The 23,184-nt window shown below is 32.5% G+C and overlaps 1 protein-coding gene across 3 annotated transcripts in view; it reads left to right on the forward strand.

The window, feature by feature from the left end:
• The window catches only part of LOC143914592 (echinoderm microtubule-associated protein-like 2), a 70,239-nt gene that overhangs the window by 42,326 nt on the left and 4,729 nt on the right, over positions 1 to 23,184 (forward strand). For 2 of the 3 annotated variants that reach the window (XM_077434859.1, XM_077434860.1), the window contains 9 exons: positions 14,827 to 15,009; positions 15,090 to 15,231; positions 15,337 to 15,462; positions 16,342 to 16,476; positions 16,960 to 17,028; positions 21,945 to 22,112; positions 22,407 to 22,617; positions 22,699 to 22,905; positions 22,979 to 23,165. In XM_077434859.1, coding sequence (XP_077290985.1) covers positions 14,827 to 15,009; positions 15,090 to 15,231; positions 15,337 to 15,462; positions 16,342 to 16,476; positions 16,960 to 17,028; positions 21,945 to 22,112; positions 22,407 to 22,617; positions 22,699 to 22,905; positions 22,979 to 23,165 — 1,428 coding nt within the window. Of the gene's footprint in view, positions 1 to 14,826; positions 15,010 to 15,089; positions 15,232 to 15,336; positions 15,466 to 16,341; positions 16,477 to 16,959; positions 17,029 to 21,944; positions 22,113 to 22,406; positions 22,618 to 22,698; positions 22,906 to 22,978; positions 23,166 to 23,184 lie in introns of all 3 variants that reach the window. The other variant, XM_077434858.1, reaches the window with a different exon arrangement.

Here is a 23,184-nt window from a genome sequence, read left to right on the forward strand (position 1 = left end):
TGATGATGTATAAATTCATATCCAACAGTATCTCGGCTGTTACGATAATGCTAACTACCAAGAGGTTCCCGGGTTCAAGCTCTGGGTAATCCTCGATTGAAAAGAATTTCTTCTGAAGTATTTGTCTAGTCAGCTGGTCAGACTTAGGTATTTGTGATCGTTTCCTATCGGAGTTTGCCAATTTACCTGATTTCATTGTTGAAACGGTTCCTAATCAAATTGGCAAAACCATCCTACCCACTATGTCACCACTATTTGAATATCATTTCGAGTTTAATACCATAGGTGCCGCTCAGGGGCAACCCGTAATGGCATCATCGGAAATATAATTTTAAATAAAAAATAAATATATTCAAAATCTGCCTGTCTGCCTTTAGTCACGTTTACCTATTAATCTTATTAATGAGTCAACCTCATAATTATATTGTAATTACAATTGCTATATTTCTAAATAATAAAAACTAAGATCTGCCTCAGTCTGATCTTGACATTTGATATGAGACCTGGACTTCTGAGACTATTTTATTTTAATTTTATTTATAAAAAGCTGTGTATTTAATTACAAAAGGATCATCCTGTTAGAGAGGAGAGTTGTAATGTCACTTGTGGTGATTCCATGTCAATCATATTTCATTTAATTACACTGCATTCTTTCTATGTGTAGATTTTATAAAAAAAATATTATTTTTCTGAAAAACAACAGAAAATTATGGCTTTTTTACGTCTAAAGGTCAGAACGTGCTATATGACCATTAAATCTGATTTTCCGTAGGCGTTCCGCTCATCACGATCCTATTGTTGTTGATATAAACAATTCACACACCTGTGTATGTTTTTTTTTTTGTATTAATACACACATGCCAAATCGACAATGGAAATGTCATGTTTAGACATTTTTATTTATTTATTCTAATTAATTTTTTGTTCTATTGAGATTACATGACCCATATAAATACTGAACTGGATTTGAATCGCGTTTACAAAGACCCAATTTCAATCGTAAAACGAGCATTTGTATGTGTATTTAATGCCGATAAATCATTGCTTCTCAAACAGACGTGGGCTGTAATTACAGGTGCCGGGTGAGCCTTCGTCTCAATTAATCTCACTAATATATTGTATCTGTTTCTATATAGGTATGCGTCAATTACGTTTCCTATTACACCGCAATTTGCATCGTATTTGAGTATGTCAATTGAGCAAATAAAACCATGATTTATATCGCAAAGTTTTTCCTGCCTACTACATATTGTATACGTAAGTTGGAAAAACTCCAACTATATATACAATACATACATATCGACATTACACCGTTATTTCGTCTAACAAGGTACACTTCAATGTTTTTCGCTTCGAAAAAAATTCCAATTAGTATGTACTATTCGTAGTATGTAAATGAATAGCGCCTATTCTTCAAACACGTAAATAATCGTGAGCTCATCTTCGACAACCTTGATTTTCCCCGCACTTTGTCAGTCGACAAATAATATTAGCTGTAATAATAAATAGTAGAGGCGAGGAAATGTTGGTACATTACAGATGCATACATAGAAAAAGTAAATACTAAAAAGTTCAAGCATGCCGTTTGTTTTGGTAGTATTCCATCTGACACTATAAATCATTTTGGGTATCTCTCAAGACAACAGCGGAATATAAAATAGCTTTCTAAAGTACATATAAACGTTGCGATTTCGTTTACCTGCGTTCTGAATCATCGCCTGGAATTTTCCTCAATTCTTTTATGTGACTCATTTTCTGTAGATTTACTATTATTTCAATTTTTTGTATCGAAAAATCTAATACATATATGTATACTAATTTATGTAACTATTAATTTAATTCCTTAAAAGGAGTTGTTTATATATAACGACATCTTTGATATTAATTTAAAACTATTTTAGTGGTTTTGGTACTAGATAATTACATACGTTTTTCGCTTTTGATCTTTTTCTTTGTAATATATAATATTTTTATATAACCAAATAAATATATCTTTTATTTATGTTTACTGTTTAAAGCTAAATTTAAAAGTTTTTACAAGGATTTTTTACAGTTTATCTGACTACAAAAATATTTTGTATAAAATATTGAAAAATGCTGTTATACAGATACAGACATTATGCAATAGATTCTAATTGTAAGAGAATCGCATGAATTAACGCTGAAACATCAGAAACTCATTGAAAATTTTCGTATTTTTTTTCAATTTATTCGATTTTAATTATTCTCGATGTATAACTTAACATATTTCAAGTTTAATTTTTATCTCCAAGTAATTCAAATTTAAATCTTAACAATAAAGTTTGTAATTTTATAATACGAAATTGACTGATAAACCGTCGATACCACAGTACAGCTCAAATCGGCAGCTGCACGAAAGCAGCAGTACTAGAAATATTCTTTAGTACATTTTATATGGACACATTCATACATCTTCCGTAATGCGTATTATCCGAAACAGCAGTAACCGACACAATCTATCCATATTACACATCAGTACATAACAACGTATCAAGCAGAACCAAAATATTCTTAAGTCGACAATACGACGCAAGCAATGTTGCACCGTATCGTCTCGCTCTGTACTTTATGTACAATATCTAAGCCGATTTTGCCATGTTTTTTTGATCCAAAACAAGTATGAACGTGCTGGAAACGACAGGTGCTCTATAGTATGAAGAGAAGTAATCTTTGCCGTGCTGTTGACGTGCAGTTCTGGATAATATAAACGGACTTCAAATCGGTTATTACATTTTTACAAAATCTATCTATGTATACTTTGTCCGCTCTAGGAAGAGACTTAAGAAAACGAACATGCTATCTCCCTCACCGCCTCTCGACCAGTAGCATTCGTGCAGGCAGTAGAACATTTGTATGCGCGAAATGCTATTGGTCGAGAGGCGGTGAGGGCGATAGCATGTATGTTTTACCTCATCCTAAACCGGAAGGACAATATGAAAGTTCAGCCTTGAGATTTTGATTGATTTCGACTCAGAATCGTTCCCTGATCATGTAAATATGTGTGATTGTAAATTCTGGAGATCAGTTACTGAAATTTTTAATAGCTACGATCTAATTCTGGGTTAACTGGAAGTGATACATCCTCTTATAGGTCTCCTCTTTTTTATATAAAAAGTATTCCTAATACATAAGGAGAAACGTGACTGGAAAAAAATTAAAGCTATTGAATATAAATATACAATAAGCAAGTCATTATTAAATTAACTTTCACATTTGTCACCGAAACTTTAATTAAACCCAATACTTTCCCTTTATACGTGTGTCCTTAATTTTTTTTTTATATATATAAATATACTTGCATATTATTTTCACATGCCGATTTGCACTATTCCATAGTGTAAAATACATATTATTATGTACGACTCGTGTTTAGACGACGTACCACATCCCATTTTGAATTTTAAACGTATCATACATACCTTAGCCTCACAGTCTCCATAGACCTTTTCAGCACAAGTTTAAATAGCGTTCATAACACACATAAATATCCCGTTTGAACTCATTTTAGACAATGTCGCCGGCGTATTTTGCATTTTTATTGCGCAAAAACTGCTCTACTCGGTCTGACTTGCAAATTGTCCTGGACACGTCGTTATTAGCACTTCGTTTCCCACATTTACACCTCTTTAAATAACGGCAACTGAATATGGATGTGTTGCGAACGCGGTGCGTTTGAATAATTTCACGAATCCATCTCCACTTACATACATACACACCTTTTATGTGCTAAAAATTACACAACGGAAAGTTTGGCGAAATATCCGGAAACCTCTGCTTGTGATTCAATGTGCAAACTTAAACTTGACTTCTATAATAAATATAACCCATACGTATCATTAAATCAACGCTACACACTACATACATATACATAAATATATTTCATTTAATGGCGATTTACAATATTAATATTTCTGACCAATAGCAATAAAATATTTAAGCTTTTCGACCAATACGAATTGATATTAGAGTTTGCTGCTGCAGAGGCCATTGCAATGAACAACATATACATTCATACATATTAAGGTTCGTTTAATCTATCCAGCACTGCACGTCAACAGCACGGCACAGAACTGCACGAAAATGACTACTTCCATTCATACTATACAGCACTGCCTGTTTGTGGCACGTTCATACTTGTTTTGGACGATCGCAAGGCAAAATCAGCTTACATATACATTACAAAGCGCGATTATACGGCGCAATATTGCTTGCGTCGTATCGTCGAGTCAATATTGTCATAATATGACGTTTCCGATAATATTCATATGCACATTGAAAGTTAATATCGTTAGCACGGGTGAATTCGCCACTATGACGTCACACAAAGCGTAAATATTTCCATAGTAAACAAAGAAATCCGGTGCCGTTTGATACGTTTCGGTGACATGTACATACTGCTGTATAATATGAATAGATCGTGCCGGTTGACTGTTGTTTCGGTGCGTTACGTACACATTACGGAACATATGAATACGTCCGTATTGACTGTCCATAGCTGTACTAGTGTAAACGAACCTTTATACATATGTACATAAATGTATTGTATAGAAAATTAATGTATACGATAACATTCAGCGTTATTTTGTATATTCATTCAGTTTGGATTACATATATAACTTTTTGACTGCATAGGACATTTTTATATCATCGCGACGGTATCAACCATAATTTCATATGCTTTATAAATTCGTGAGCCGTTAGACTATAATACAACCAAATTTTGAAGAATTGCGATATTAGATCCAATGAATGAGATGTTCTTAGTTTTATTGAAACGCATTCTTTTAATAAATGAATTTAAATTATAATAGAGTATTTTATTAAATTCAAATCCTTGATAAACGTGAGTACATATGTACATGCATAATAAAAATATTAATCTAAAGTACAGAACTTTTAGAATTATCCTATTGTATTTTATAATATATACCGTTCGTTTTAAACCTTCCTTTGTGAATATACTTCAAGCGTTGAAATTGTAAGCTCACCTGCCGTTTAGGATATAATAAAACACCTGCCCCGGTCCCACGTTATACTTTAACTTAAAACTCCCCTTTAAAAAAATCAACCCCTACCCTTTGTATTTCTAACGGTTTACAAACCCCTGTCGACGAAAATATTCATATGATAAACTTCGATTTTCCATTACGTACATGACGCATTAAAAATATTGATTTTTCAACATACAAAAAAATATATACATATACATACATACATTAATATACCTATTCACAAATTTACAACAATATTATATGCAGTTAAAGTTTGGTCATATCCGATATCTCACATTACATAAATCAACTGTATATGTACCAACAGTCAACAATAAGCACACATGTATTCAATTGAAACTTGAGATTGTTTTCCACATCTCGCTTAGATTACATGTCACAGCAATGCAATCCGGCTCCATTAGGACATTTTTGAAATGCCAACATATTATGCATACATACATACATATATTCGCTCATGTGGTCCATCCGAATTCATCGGATTACATACACTCTGTCACGTACATTATATCACTTTGTAAAACACACAATGACCATATTATATTTCTGGGTGAAGTTACTCCCGCAAAATCCATCTCTAATGTAAACATTTTCTATCTAAAAATAAACAATCAACGTGGCAGGATTCGTTTTTAAAGAGAATTTCAGACTTGCTGACTCTTTATAAAAATATACTCGAAATTTCTGTCGTGTAATGATACTTACGCACATACAAGAGCAAAGTCAACTTTTCAATGGTCCACTTCGACTCTTCAGTATCGGGATATTTCGAGCTCCACTCTATTCTATTTTTGCCCAAATTAATTTTTTTTTTTCTAAATTAATTTTATTCACAAATTTAATATTGGTTCTATCTTTATATTGCAGAAAATAGCTTTTGACCTTTGTAAAATAATGGTGTGTATAAAATTAGATCGAATTTCATTGAGGAAAGCTACTTGAGTATTTGTGTTTTGTCGGAAATGTTTTATCATTTTTTTTTGTTTTTGATAACTAAATTGAAACATTTATATGAAGCGAAGAACAATCAAAATTTGCTTAAAATACCGAGTATTCAACATTCCAACGTTGTTATCAAAATATTTCAATGTGTTTTCGCAATTTATACAATTTTGATATTTGTTGAAACACCGCAAAGCAAGCAACTTTTTTTTTTGCTATTTGAAGCCCGGAAAATGCGGGACACGTTCTAAAGAAAAACTCGCGCGAGGGAAAACTTGCGGTATGCGCAATACAAGCACTCAAAGATTTATTTCGTTCTCGAGTGAATGAAATGATGTTGCTTTGAAAAAAGCCTCCATAACGCATCATCACTCCACTTTTTGTGAAAATATTTCAACGATTCATATTAAATTTTTCATTTTCAATCATGTGTATATCATACATACCATTACGCAGATACAAGATATAATAATGTTCAACAATACTTAAACAGACAGGCACAACATGTGAGTTCAAGACGAAAAACGGGGCAATTATATCGATAAAAAATCTCAAAGTTAATAAATGGAAACAGTCGAAAAAATGGAAACACGAGTTCATAAATGAAAACATTAACTATATATCTACATACATACATACAATGGTATATCAAGGGTAAATGGCGTCCGGTGCACGCTTTTTTGCATTTATATTTTATTTTTGGTAAATTTCATAACCCACTCACATTGCACTTTTCGAAATGAACTTACATAAGTTACTACAATATATGATAATTTTGTATTTTGCCTTCGCGGCGTTCCCAAAACTGATGTTAATACCTCGTCGCCCCCCCCCCCCCCCCTCCTGTTATACTGCTACTGGCCATATACATAGCAAAGATTCAAATATATACATATATGTATGTAAAGCGTCATTTGCACATCCAGGTCGATGAAACTCGCAGCTTAATTTAAAAATTAAATTTAAGCGTATTATAAAAGTTTTCGAAAAAAATTAGATTTTTTTAACTCTCGTCTCGCTATTCCCATATTTGTCCAGTCTTTCCATTATTTTAATTTAATCTAATATTAATAATGATATCTATTATAACTATGTAACGATATAAGTTTTTTTTTTAAATTTCACATATACATAGCCAGCAGCATAGCTCGGACGTTAAGCTTCTGCTTACCGTCAAGAAGGTGCCGGGTTCAATCCCTGAATGAAAATGAATTTTTCAGAGTATGCTGTTGGTCAGACCTGGACTTGTGACTCCAGGTTGATCGTTTCCTATCAGAGTTTGCCAATTTTCTCTGATTTCATTGTTGAAACGGTTCCCGGAAAAAAAAATTGGCTAAAAATCCTTCCTACCTACTATGTCACCATTATTTGAAATTTGATTGATGTACAATAAAAATTTATGTACAATTCATAGATGTCTCGTTAATTTGCGAGTTTTTTCAGTGTCTCGCAATTCAACGACTTATAATAAAAATGCTGCATTTGTATTTGTAATTGGCCAGGAAGGCGCATTGGGATTTACCTGTAAGGCCTTCCTGGTATATATGTAAAATAAAAATAATAAAAATAAAAAAAATAATATACATATACGAATTGAGTAGACCGCATAGCTAATGGACCCGAGTGGTTTGGCTTACATTAAGAAAACATGCCAATTGAGAATTAACAATACAGTCAACCCTTCTATGAACCCGGTTCAGAAAAAAAGCGTAAGAAATAAATGGAAAAAATAAGTGAATAATAAAAATGCTAGAGGGCTTTTCATTCTGCTCAATGCTTTTGTACAATTCATTATTTTTCATTTCCCTTCTTACTTTTTTTTCGTTTTCTTGCGAAAAAAATTTATGTAAGACTTGCCTATAATAACAAATGCATATAATCATATATATATATATATATATATATATATATATATATATATATATATATATATATATAATATCGCTATTCTGTCTGTGTGTCTGTCTGAGATAACAATCGCCGTACTATAATATTATAAAAAAATATATTATCATAGAAAATTATTATCATATACAACGTATAATACCTATGTACATACAAGTACAAGCCGCGAGCTAGCTAAATGATATAAATCTATTATAATAATGTGCGAAATTTATTTGCCTCATGTATAATGAACGATTGATTAAACAAGTCTAGCATACATTAAATGTAAGAAATTTTAATCGGATTATAAGTTCACGTGGATGCGCAGAAAGCTTTGCGCCTGTCGCAGATATAGTACCTGCAAATAGCCAATAATTCGCAGATATAGTACGTGCAAATAACCACAACCTATATTTAAAAGGTATTTCAAAAAAATTCGACCAATTCGACAATGATTTAATATGCCAACACCCATGCGATTATATGTCATCGGGTATAACACTAGTTAAATGATAATCACAATCGATTGAAAAAATATATTTTATTATTTTTCCCAAAAAAAAAAAAATGAAGGGCTAAAAATCGAATCCTTGATCTGGCTTTATAAAAAGCTGCACGGTTACGACACTGGCTTTGACCCTAGTTATCTCGAAAATGTACACAGGTGGAAAAATAGCATGTGAACATCGGTTCGTTGAACTTTTCCACACTCGGAATCTGGTTCAGTCGACCTTTGGGTCCCTGATCGGATCGGTGGGGTTCAAGTTAGCAATAACAACCCCGAATCGTAGTCCAGGGGGATGAAGATCGGGGGTAAGAGGGCGTAGGCGCCGGCGCGGCGCCCCCATACGATTGATAATTCAGTCAGGCGCCCGGCGCCATCGCCGCAAGACGCCAGGCGCCATTTTTCGCACTAGCGAACCGGCCAAAATACAACCCTTAAATATTTTTGATATTTCGCGAAACGACAACGACCCATTCCAACAACATACACTACCGAATCGCCCAATCGTTCCGGAAAAATGCTGACATTTGCTTTTCCGACCGGGAAATGACGTACGATCAGCGTTAACACTATGCGGATTTATGTTGTTTTCTTTGACATACTCCCTATGAATATCGTTTGTAATTTTAATCGATGATTTATTGATGACATTATATAATGTTCAATGACACGAAACTTTGCACAATCAATTCCTATAATCTGAATTGGTCATATAATACATCGTATTCAAACAGTACATGTATTTCTACGTATCATACAATTTTTATTAATTTTCTATATGTACATATATTGATTTATTTAAATTTTAAAAAGCCTCTTGTTATGTACTTAATATGAACTTTATATGACACATTACTTTTGATATTAAGATTATTTATATTGTAATAAGTGTTTAAGATTTTCATTGTATCACTTTAATGGATGATCTTTCATGTTGTTTATTATTAAATAAATTTAATGTTTGTGTGTATGTATGTGTTTGTAGCTATGTAAAGTGTGATCAATGGAAAAATCTATTCTAAAAAAATATTTTTAATATCATGCAATCTGAAAATGTTTCTGAAAACTTCCGAAATTTATTTCATGTCAGGTAATTTCAGTTAGTTTTATTTATGCTTCGTTAATTACATAGCCTTCAATTTGATAAATGGCGGAAAAGTTCCGTCTCTGCCCTTTTATCGTTGCGTCAAATCTTCTGCTTTAATTTATTTAAGTCGATTTATTCAAACTCGACTAAGCCTGAAACTGTCCAATAAACATCGAGCGGTATAATCCATTATAAATTTTCGCTTTTAGTAATTAATTCACCGAACAAAACTCTCCTCCGTCCATTTACGGCATAAAAGCGAAAGCAAAACGCTGTATTCGTAAACTGAACTTACTTTATAATTAATTTACTACCTTAACGAGCGCCAAACAATAATATAATACGCATTTATGAGTAGACTGCATCAAGATTTCTACGATTTTGCTTTCGTATTGATTTGCACGCTGTATATATGCATACTTTTATGTACACATAAATGCCTACCACGTGTAACAATCACGTGTGTGAATCGATTATAGACCTCGTCAATATCCAATACGTGCTTAATACCAGCACAGACCAATCTAATTGTATTGTTTCGCCGTTAGCGGATATAAACGTTAACTCCACCTTAATTCTAGTGCAGTTTACGCTATTATTTAAGGAGTGGAAGGTCGTATATACTATATATGTATGTACATATGTATATACCACAATACATACCACGAAATGCTGTAAACATTTCGTGACAATCGATTAGCCAGGATATGCTAATTGGCCTGTCTGTGCGCAAAGTCCTAATCATTCGCCAAATAAATTAATATTTTTATTTAACTACCGTTGCAACTTTATTATTTTAATTGACTATACTTGCTAGCTGTTCGTACGAGTGTTGCAAATTCGATTAGCGTAAAGCAGGTATTAACTTCAATGTTCCATTTTCCGTCTGATGCACACGACCCCTGTGCTATTTTTGCTTAGATCCTTTTTCAAGGGGATTTTTTTTTTTGAAGGCTGCTGAATTTAAAGTAGGTCTGGTTTGAATAGCTAGAGTTCCGTATGGATGAAAGTTTGAAAACATGCTTTGCTAAAAATAGAATGTTTATGTATTGAATTTGTACGTGCTTTCAAAACTGGTATAAGGTTCACGGCTTTGAGGTCAAACGCGTAACACTAATTGTATGGAGAACGTTAGTCACGAAACGTGCATAACTTTCGTGACATGTGTGCCCAGTGAAAGTTTAATTTGTTTTGGAATTTAATCATTTTTTTATTTATATATTATATATTAATTTTCTTAATGAAATTTATGTTTATATTGTAATTGAACATTTTTATCTACATACATATGTAGGCACGCCTACAAATTCAATTTATAAAGAGTAATTGAACCATTGAAATTCATTTAAACCCATTATATTATAATACTGCAGCGTGGACGTGTAGAGGGGCTTCCAAAATCGGAATGAAAAATGTAGAAATAGTATAGTAGATGTAGTTTCCTGTTCTTGATCCGTCGGCCTGCTAGCTCCGTATGAAGCGCGAATCAAAACTGCCTAATATTTGTACCCAGCGTGTACTCTCTCAACACAGATAGATCATTGGTCGATGGGTTGCGAGACCTTATTGGTTGTTGAATACTGTTTATACATAAGGTGAGGCCTTTTTGGCATGAACGCGATATCAGATGATCAGCGCTAGCAAACCAGTGGTTGACGAGCACCAATTACCTAATATCTACGTTACAGTACCGATAATATCAATATCATCATTCACCATACACTGCTGGATGATGGCTTCTACAATACGCTTCCATACTTCTCTGTTTTGCGCAACTCTCATCCATCTCACCCCACACATTTTCCTAATTTAGTCTACTCATCTTCCTTGGAGCCTTTCTTTCACGTTTTTAAATTCTTTGAGCACCATTCTAACACTTATTTTACCCACCTTTCGTCCTTCCTTCTGGCTTTGTGACCCACCCATTGCCATTTCAATCTCTTCACTCTCTCCACTACATATCGTCGGTATAATGGCAGAAAACTTTATGTCAAAAATTCGATGTTTGAATTTGTTATTGAATTTGAATTGTATTTTGACTTAAAGCTTTCTACCAGTATACTGACGATTTATCCAATGTTCTTGTCATACTTGTGACGTAAGCAGGGGGTTGCAATGCCCCGGGCGCATCAGCTTTGGGCAAAAATAAATATTTATTGTCTTGTCATATTTTATAGTAATTTAGCTTTATTTCAAAAAACCTTCAACAATATGAATTTGTCTATAAAATTCTCCAAAAAACATTAATGTTTACGGATGTTTTTCGTAATTCGTCATCGAACATGTAGTTTTTCTGGGATTTGAGCCCGACTGTAAATACGGAAGATGCATTTAAGACAATACTTACATTTATTTACATATATATTTTGTGTCTAAATGCTCGAAAACATTATTAAACGCTAATTCTCGTAATTTCGTGTATTTTAAGATATATTTACATACATACTTACATTTAAAAATCAAAATCATTTATTTAGTCATAAAATAACGTGTATAATATGTATGATGTGTTAGTTTCATGGAAAATTTTATAATTCGATAAACATTACAAAATGAGGGGGGGGGGGCAAAAAAATAGGCTTGCCAAGAGTGCCATTTACCCTCGACACGCCACTGATTCACACCCACGTATTCCATTTCCTATCTCTCCTCGTTATGCCGAGCATACAGCGTTCCATACATTGAATATGATTATAAAAAATATATAATTGAAAGGAAATGTCCTGAATAAAATGGAATATATACGTTACTTCAGGCTTTTATTCAAAAAATAATATCAAAATCGTTTGTTTTTTTGTAATTATGTGTAAGATATTAAGAATGTTGTGTCTATATTTTCTAAGAATGTGCGAAACTGCTTATCGAACATTTTCCAGGGGGATTATTATGTTGGCATCTTATTAAAGTGTTGCCACACTATTAATCAGCAAACACGTATCTATAGGTACATCTAATCACTCAAAAATTCACAGATAAAATATTTTAATCGTTTTAAATACATTTAACGGGTATAATATCGTATTTCAAATCATTACAATATTATATTGAAAATAGCGCACACGTATATAAAGTTAAATTAAACAACAATATACATAGACGACTTGTTATGCAAGTTCAAAGTTTTTTTTTATATTTTTAAATAATAATACAATAGGAAGAAGACTAAACTGTGATATAAACGTATTTAAAGTGTGACCAATAAAACAATGTGTGATTATAATTAAAAAAAAACTCTAGTCATATTATAAAAAAGTACAAATTTAATAAAAAATATTTCGGCTCGGTTCTAATATAATAAGCTGAACAAAAATGAACGGGGGTAGTTCGAGTGGTTCGATCGCAAGTGGAGATCCATCCCCTTCGCAAGGAAGTCCACCAGACACTATGGGAGACGTCTATGCAGCCTGGCGTAAGTTTTTACTGGAGATTTCGCGTTGTTACACATTTTTATCTCACTTGTTGAATATGCGCAAAAATCTGTCTCGCTTAGACCAAACGCTGTGGAACCGGAATTTCGCGTGACCTTTGATATTTTCGCGAGAAAAATTTTCACGGTTATCTTATCAACGCCTTAAAAGACGCACACCGTCCAAACCTGCATAATATCGAATGCAAAAACGCGGGAATTTATCTGATAAATAAATAGCAATGAATCGGCAATGAAGTTTATAATTACAATGAATGAAATAAATTATTTGAATCGTGTGATTTTGTGATGTTTCATAATGGTTCTCTAGTCAGACTGTAATTTCCGACCTTTGATACAAATTTCGTTGATTCAAATCGCATTTCCGCAAATGAAACGTCCATTTTTCCGCCCGTTTTCACTGGAAATCAACAATAGAGCGTTTTCGGATTAGAATTTATCATATTGTTGTAAAAATTTTCCGGCTTTTCTCTCTGTTTACTTGCGATAAAAATGCGTACGAATTTCCACAGCCTCCCGCTACGTATCAGGACAAATGGCGTCGTCACTTCGTGCACATCGCTTTGACGTTTTTGTGACGCGTACAAACAGATTATAACGAATATATATGCCACTTGTCAAATCAATCGATGAAAATACGATTATATAGATACGTGCTGTTTAACCACCCTTTGTGAAAATAATTGAAAATATATACCTATGCATACGATATGTATGGCGAATAAAAATGAAATTGTTACGTGTGTGAGATGAGTTTATATAAACAAACGTTACAAAGTGTTCACTTGAATAAAAAGATGTGTACGTAATAAATATCATAGTGAATTACTGACGCGGTGGCGCTCGTCAACTCTTTCCGTGTACGCGTTCAAGTATCGCTCGAATACGACAGACGCCACCGTGTGTGTAATTAACTATGGTGTATAATCAGTGCTCTATATGTAAGATTTTTTAACATCAGATTTTTTGAATTTTTCCTACATTATAATATAATTAAAATACACCTACAAAATATTTACATCAATCCCCACCCCCTTAATTTTATAATACATGCATAAATCAATTCAAATAGATTATATCGATGATTTGGTGCACAGATATTATATGTCCATTTTTGAATTTGTATCGAATTTTAGGTTTGTAGATGCTGGAATAATTCCGGTTTTTCCTTTCAAGTTAATTTATATGATATATGTACATATGTACCTACATATAATTGAAGGAAAAACCCTAAATTGTTCATTAAAATATTATACCTTATAATTCGATACACACTTAAAATTCGATACAAATTCAAAACCAGCAGAATAGACTAGTGGTAGCATATAATGCTATGAACAAAGTGGTCACGGGTTCAAATTCGACTGGTTTCTGCTGGCCAGACCTTAGATTTGTGACTCCAGATCAATCTTTTCCTATCAGAGTTTGCCTTTTTATATGATTTTTATTGAAACGGTTCCATCAAATTGGCAACTTTACCCATTTTCTCGTAAAATTCGCTAAATTGTATAAAATGCTGCAAATTTACAAATTTGACCATATATGTATGTCTCTGTGGATGTTAATTGATATGTATTTACTTTGTAAATAATTACGTGTATCAAATGTACAATGATTCTGGCCAGGAAGGCGCATTGGGGTTACCTGTTAGGCCTTCCTGGTATAAATTTAAAAAAAAAAAAATGGACATACAATGTCTGTGCATCAATCCATCGATATATTGAAAAAAATTGGGTTAAATTTAATTAAAATTATTATCATTAACGCATTAAAGCATTACAGTTCTCTTCAACTATTTGATATTATCAAATTATCTCGGTATATAATTGTTATAAATCTATTTGGATTATTATTGTACTCTAATCTTAAAATTATATAAACATGTTTATTGTGCGATAAAAACAATAAATCGCCATATGTTCTGACAAATGTTGTTGTGTTTCAGATGAAATGCTCGAGGCTGAAGGTGGCGGTCTTGCAGCGAGGGTCGGAGCGCTGGAGCGACGGTCTCTGGAACAGGGTGAGCAGCTCCTGTGCTTGAGATCGTCTTTAGCTGATGCTCTCCGAAGATTATCACAATTAGAAACGTCCAGAAATGGAACTCACACGCCGAACACACCTACCAGATGTAAGTGTTCAGACTTTTCAATCAAAAATTGTCAACGGCTAATAGAAAACTCATATTTTTTGCTCATTTACACATTTCAGCTACCACCCCGTCACAAAGTAAAGACTTACGAATTAAACAGCCGGCGTACAGATCGCCGGATAGTACATCTCATGTAAATAGAGATTCGTCGAGAAGAACAACCGTGCACGGAATGCCTAATAATTCAGCTTTAACCCAGAGGTAATCATTGTTTTGAATTTCGAATTTGATTCATAGCTATTACATTTGCTGTTATACTTAAGAATGTTAGCACTGTTGAATTAATATAGATTATTTTAATTTCAGACGAGGTGTTCATTATCAGTCGACGGGTTCGCTACAGTCAGAAAGTCCAAATAGTTCTTCTAGTTTGAGTCCAGCCCCTTCCCCGTCACCACGTGCCACACCACAACCACAATTATCTGCACATAGGTTGTATGTATTGTCCACTTGAATCATTCATATTCATTAAATCATTCACTTTATGTTTTATATTTTTTTTTTTCAACCCAGAGATGTCTACATATTTTCTACACCTTTTTTGGTTTTGCTTTTTACTTTTTTTTACATGTACATATGTATAGTATAACTAATACGCTTCGATTCCAATTGTATTTTACAATCTGCATCAAAGAAGTTCATTAAATATAATACCACTAGTGGTTCTACCCGGCTTCGCTCAGTATTTGTAATATAAACCGCTTAAACATGGCTAATCTAATAGTAAACATTTGATTAAATTTGTTTGAATAGTTTTATTTTATTTAAATTTATTTGAATATTCATTTGTTTATTATATTAAATTGAACGTCACGGATTCTACGAACCAAACAAACGATTATATTTATAAGTGGCGGAAGTCCAATTTTCAGTTCCAAAAGCACTATTTCCGTTTGACTTAATTCATAAATTGTCATCACTTATTTTAATTCGATATGTCTTGAATTTGGAAAAAGCAGTATATACGTACATATATTCCACCACTATTTTTAAATATTGTTAAACGCAAAACATTATATTTAGTGTTTTGCAAGATATTTCTCGAATTGAAGAAATGTGGACGTATGTATGCCATTTTCAATTACAACAGCTTATATAAAGAATATATACAAAACAGCTAGTAGTTGTATATATACACATGTAATGTATTAGATATTGCACTATCACATCTCATTTAGCATACTTTTTAGTATCTCTATAATACGCTTATGTAGGCCTCCTCGGGTGTGTTGAATATCTTGTATTTTGATTGCTGAACGTCACGTTTGTTGTGTTTTTATTAATGTAACTTATTTATTGTTTTGTTTTTAGATCTAGAAATAATTCAACATCGAGTAATCAAAGTAATTTTGGAGGAGGAATCTCACCCGGGTCCGGTAATCTCACGAAACGATGGAGCTCCACCGGCGATTTCAATGCTCCCCAAGGTGGCATAGCAAATAATAGGTACTGCCGACATGTTTTCTAATGCATAGTATGCTTTTGCACGTTTTGTTCTTTCGAATCTAATCTTTGATGGATTTTTATTTACATGCATGATTTTTTTTTAACAATATGCATGAAACTTAATGTTAACTACACACTTTTAATTTTATATTATAATATTATATATTTCAAAATTTCGTTTTAAAGATTTTTGCATACGTACATATATTTAATATTTAAAATATTGATCAGGGTATTTTAATTTATAATATTTTTTTATTTTATACAAAACAACTTATTTATTATACAATAAAATTAATAATTATTTTTTTAAATTCTATTAAGGTATGTACAGTATATAGATGTATTAAAAATTCTCATTTTTTACTATTAATTGATATTTTATATAATTTTTATACGAAGTTTAAACTAGTTTTCATTTTTTTTATTTTTTTATTATCACTAAGTATTCTTTTTCTTGTTGTTTCTTTGTTTGCATTGTAGATTTTCCACAAAGTCCCTGTTGAATTTATATTCCAAGCCCTCACAAAATGGTCCGACTTTAAAACACGGGTAAGTCATTCAAATTTATGATTCATATTTGTGTGTTTTTGCTTGATTTCATATAACCAACCACACATTGAATTTATATAACTACTTCTAATTCAATAAACACCATACAAACACTGCACGAACTTGACATTTAATACATGATTTGTAGAATGTTTGCACTGTTGTTTTTTTCTATACAATTTTACTGTCATTATTTAACGCTATATAATATATAGATTTGTTATCGCTTTTTAAATACATAAAAATGTCATGTAATAACTTTATATCATATGAAACATAAATAGAACATTGTTTCATCACCAATCATTTTCAATCAATTATGTATAATTCATATTTGAAAGTGAAACATACTCAGCATAGAAAAAAAAGGTTTTTTTATAACGCGCATTATACCAGAAAGGATGATTGCACAATTGCTCTGACACAAAGTGCATACAGATTGTTATTCCACCGACTAAATTATACTCAATTGTTATTTCCATGGAATTATTATTCAGCACATGTTTATTATAGTGGATGGTTGATAATTTTTGCTGTTTTGGTAAAAATTAAATTACATTTAGATCAAAATTGTTGCCAAATATTGCATACATAATCATCAAATATCGTATATGACTGATATATAGAGACACTTATTTTGGGCATCTATTTTGAGTTTAATTTTAAATAATAAAAAATTTCGATGAATTTTAATAAAATTAATATACATATATACAATTTAAAGACAACATAACAATTAAAAAATAAATGAAAAATTAAAAAATGTTTTGGAATTAAAATTTCAACGAAAAAAACATGAATATTAAATACAAAGACAAAAAATATGAATATAAAAATATAATACCAATTCAAATTTATTAAAACTCAACATGGAGCATATTTCTACAGATTACTTTTTGAGATTTGTGCGACGATCGGTAACAATTATATTGTATTTACTAAAATACCTTTCAGCATCCACACTTTTGTCTACTATTTTCAGTAGTAGACAAAGGCAGTTGCTTAATTTCGACAGGAAAAATACCGTCTATGGTAAACTGCAAGCTCTGTTTTATCCCCTCAATTTCTTCACATAATAAATGGGCAAAGGGATAGGAAGACCCTTCTAAATTGTCTATTAATTTTATAAATTTTATGCAAATTTCACTTTTGTTTGTTATTTTAGCATCTATTCGCATATTTTACGAATTTAGCATCTATTCCGAATTTTAGCATTAATAGCAAAATGCCCAAAATACGTGTCTCTACTGATATATTATTTAATAAATATAATTTATTTACGTAGAATGTATTCTACATTATTCTTCATCCATAGTAAGGGGATAGTATGTATGTACTTCAAACCCTGATTAGAATCCTCGTTCATGTGTAATTTAGAATTTAATTGTTTGTAGATATGAAAGCTACTGTATAAGTAAGATAGCTCGTCATTAGAGAAGTACATATTTTGTTGTTAAATTAATTGAATTAACCTTTAGCTATTATAACTAGGGGGTTAAAAGCAACTGTTTGTTTTTATATTGCAAGGTCATTTTCATCTAAACATGCGTGGGTGTAGCAAAGATGTCTCTGCGTTCATCGTGCACATACAAATATATTACACAACATATACATATGTATATAATATGGCTGATCTCGTGTGTCATTCAACAAATTGTTAAATAACGTATTGCCCACTCGTACCTCTTGTAGGCGTCCGGTGTTCATTCATCTTCCATTATTATACCTCTGCACGAGATAAAGCCTTTATTCTACATTTTTTTGTTGTACTTTTATATAATTTACTACGATTGGGTGCTTCGTTATTTTTAAACCATTGTCACGCACAAGGTCTCGCCACCAATGATTTCAGCGAGCCGCTAATTGTTGACATGGCTTTGAAAATTTTAAAAATCTAAAATCACAGTGACCTTTCGATGGACTTAAATAATTGTACTATTTAGGTTGTGGGTACCTAAAAGGCATAGTACCTTTTGGCGGTGGAATTTCCGCTTAAGATGACCGTGAAAATGTACATATTACGATGTGAATTTCCATAAACTGGCTATTTTCAGTATATATCAAATTATCTATGCATTTAAAATTTAAATTTTACAAGGAAATTTTATATTTTTTCGCTTAAAAATATGTATAATTATTACGTTCCACTTCATAATTATTTTAGAGTGCATACCAGATTTTTATGTAAAAATTTGAACAAATTGTATCTTTCTAATACATATCTACATGTACTTGTTTAATCAACATTACACACGTAGACGTTTATAAATAGAGTGTAAATTTATTCTTTGTGGCTTAAATAGATACTTTATCTCAAGCCTTATCATGGGGTTTGGTGATTGTCATTAAATCAATAGAGATAATCTTTTAAAAACAACTAACTATTTGAGAGAATTTCACTTTATTTTTGTATAACCGAGCAAAGTATTTTTAAATTTTGATTTAATCTTGATATTTTGAATAGATTAATACAAAATGTCTCATCTATATAATACTCTGCTAACATACTTTTTTTACTGCGGTCATACTTGGTCAGCCAAGTGTATTTATTCACAAAAAAAGTCGAGGTTACTTACTTCCGCGCCGGTAATAACAATATTAAGAACAGTTAATTGTTGTGCTTCAGACATATGCGCCAACTATTCGCCGTTTTAAAAATCTTCGTGTGTCTGTTAAAACAGAAATTTAAACTCTTTGATACTCTGAATTCAGGTTTATAGCAAACTCAAGGTTCAAACTTCTCCGAAACCTGTTCCATTGTTGGGACAGTTGTGCAAGTATTGGAATCACACAAGAGGGCCACCCCAAAAATGGATGTGGCCTTTTTTGTTATATTCTTCTCGTTTTAAACCTCATCTTATTGGATGTCGATAAATGTTCATGTTGAAACTTACTTGCAAAAATATACATATCAAGTCGTTTCATAAGAATTTTCATTGAATCAAAAATGTTTGTATATAAAAGGTACATATACTTGATACTTCGGGGGTTCTAATCAAAACTTTTTTTGGGTTTAATCATTTGCAATCTACTTGACTTTAATGTAACAGATAGTGTTTTTATCGGCCTAAATACTTTTCAAAAATGTACACTTTTTATCTGGTATGATTCATTCGTACATGGTATTTCTTCAATCGGCGCACAATTCGCATACATGGCCTTGGTGGTTTTTTACTTCTGACGGCATCTGGTAGACTGGTGGGGTCTCATCAGCACCGGCACTCAGTTTAGTATCGCCGGTTCGTTGTTGCGGTCGTTGGCGTTTGATTAACCAGTTCTATTCGCCTAGAGGGGACAAATCGGACATAAGATCAAGATGAGCGATCGGTATATACTTTTCAACTATGACTATTACTTTGCTGAAAAATGTTTGTTTTATTCACAGAAAGAAATCTTTCGTATGTAAATTGAAATTTTCAGATGTATACATATGTATGTACTTGATTTGATTCAAGTTTACCGCTAGATTATTATCCACACACGTATTCCATATACTCGTATAAAAGTTTGTATATATTATTTTGTGTAATCTTTGGAACGAATCGCTTTGAAAGTAGATCGTCGTATGTATTCTAATCATTGCTTTTTTCACAAATCAATATACACTCGTGATTGCAGATCGCTCCAATGCGACGAGTGTACGATAACGGTCAGAAATACAATAATACATATACAATCAGAATACATAGCATATAACAATTAATCAGTACAGAAATAATAATCATAGAGACATCTATGGATTATTTTTTTAGATTTTTGTGTACAATTTTTATACATATAATAAACACTAAATTATAGAGATATCTATAGATTTCAGATTACTGTGCATAATTTTTACAAACTATACACACAGATTTTGTGACAACAGGAAATGATCTAATACCAATTATCAGGAACCGTTTCAACAATGATCAGATAAAATTGGCAAACTCTGATAGAGAAACGATCGATTTGGAGTCACAAAACCCCCAAACCTAACCAGCAGTTTGACGAGGACTCGAACCTTCGACCTCAGTGGTGCTAAATATATACGCTACCATTAAGCCAAACTGCTGGCTAGCTAATGAATTATCTAACTTGAGTATTTCGAATTTATTTATTTTTAATTTATACCAGGAAGGCATAACAGGTAACCCCAATGCGCCATCCTGGCCAGAAACATTGTACATTAGATACAAGTATTATTATACAAAGTAAATACATATGTATCAATTACATCCATAGAGACATCAATTAACATCCACAGAGATATTTATGGTTGAATTTGTAAATTAGCAGCATTTTATACAATTCAGCGAAATCCGAGATTGGTGAAAATTCGAGATTTGCGAGAAAATAGATAAGGTTGCCAATTTGTAGGAACCGCTTCAATGAAAATCAGTTAAATTGACAAACTCTGATAGGAAACGATCGACCTGGAGTCATAAATCCAAGGTCTGACCAACAGAAACCAGTGGGATATGAACCCGTGACCATATACATATATGCTAATCACTAGTCTATTCTGCCGCACATACGAATATAACTTTCAATGCAAGAGATTAACAATCAAGTAGGGCAGAAGGTGTGTCACTGTTGATAATACTGTGAAAGCCGGTCGTTATACTTTCTCGCTCATTGAAACGTGAATTTGAACTTTTGTTGCATTTTATTTTACTTTTCATTTTAGTGAATGGCATAACGTGCATCACACACTGACAATAATGTATGTTTTTTTCCTGAAATGAGATCATGTTGTGTGACAAATGTCTCTCGGCTATAATAGAATCGCGTGTTTTCAATGTCTTAAATAAACACGAGAAGGACTGAATTTCATACTACAATTCGGAACACGCTAATTCAATCATTCAAAACATGTATTTAGTCTAAGAACTGTATCTGATTTATAGTGTTGAATTATTTTTATTTTGTTCTAGCACACATACGTGTCAGTATAATGATGACGATGGAACAGTCAGGATGTTTTTGCGGGGGAGACCCATCGTCTTGCATGCTCCCTCAGCTGTTTTGGATACCTACGACCTGAACAAAGTTGCTCCACCACCCCACACCAAGCTCAAGCTCGATTGGGTCTACGGCTATAGGTGCTTATTCATTCAATTTTATCCGAATCCAAAACTCATTCCCATGAAATGCAATCAAAATACACATTGGAAATCCATTGTAAAACCATTTCAATTATCGTTGTTCAATGAACCTGTCGTATTAGTACCATATAGGCGATTACTTACATAATGGTTGTAATCGAGTTGTGGGCGGGTACGCTGATGATAATTTACCGTCTGATCGTCAAATGGGAACTTAATTGTTTAATTTTCTTTAAATAGTGTTACTTATTACATTGAAGTGGTATTTATTTTTATTTTTTTTATTTTCAGAGGAAAGGATTGCAGAAGTAATCTGTATCTTCTTCCGACGGGAGAGATGGTTTATTTCGTAGCGTCGGTTGTAGTTTTATTCAACGTAGATGAACAATGTCAACGACATTACATAGGACATACAGATGATGTGAAATGTCTGGCAATCCATCCGAACAAACTCGTCGTGGCAACCGGTCAATGTGCCGGTCACGATAGAGTAGATGCAAGGGTACTATTTTTTTTTTTTTTACCTCACAGTATAAATTATTCAATTTTAATCATTTATTAATTGATTTCGTTTTAATTTCAGCCCCATATTCGAATTTGGAATTCAGTATCATTAGCAACACTCGCGGTTATCGGTGCGAGTGAAATGGAAAGGGGTGTTTGTTGTATATCGTTCTCTCGTGCCGACGGAGGAACGTTGTTATGTGCCGTAGATCAAGGAAATGAACACAATATATCCGTTTGGGATTGGCAGAGGGGAGAAAGAGGAAGCAAAATCACTGAAACTAAGGTTAATATTGTACCAATTGAATAATTATATACATATTTATTTAGTCTTGATGTAATGATTGATTATTTTATAGTGTTCTGTTGACACCGTTGTGGCTGCTGAGTTCCATCCTCTCGATAGGAATCAAATTGTGACCTGTGGCAAAAATCATATTGCATTTTGGACACTTGATCAAGGGGGTACTCTGTATAAGCGAATGGGAATTTTCGAAAATAGAGATAAGCCTAAATATGTGACATGTCTTGCTTTCAGTCCCGATGGTAAAATCATACTTAACAT

This window comes from Arctopsyche grandis, chromosome 7 (genome assembly GCF_051622035.1).
Source record: "Arctopsyche grandis isolate Sample6627 chromosome 7, ASM5162203v2, whole genome shotgun sequence".
Classification (NCBI taxonomy): Eukaryota; Metazoa; Arthropoda; class Insecta; order Trichoptera; family Hydropsychidae; genus Arctopsyche; species Arctopsyche grandis.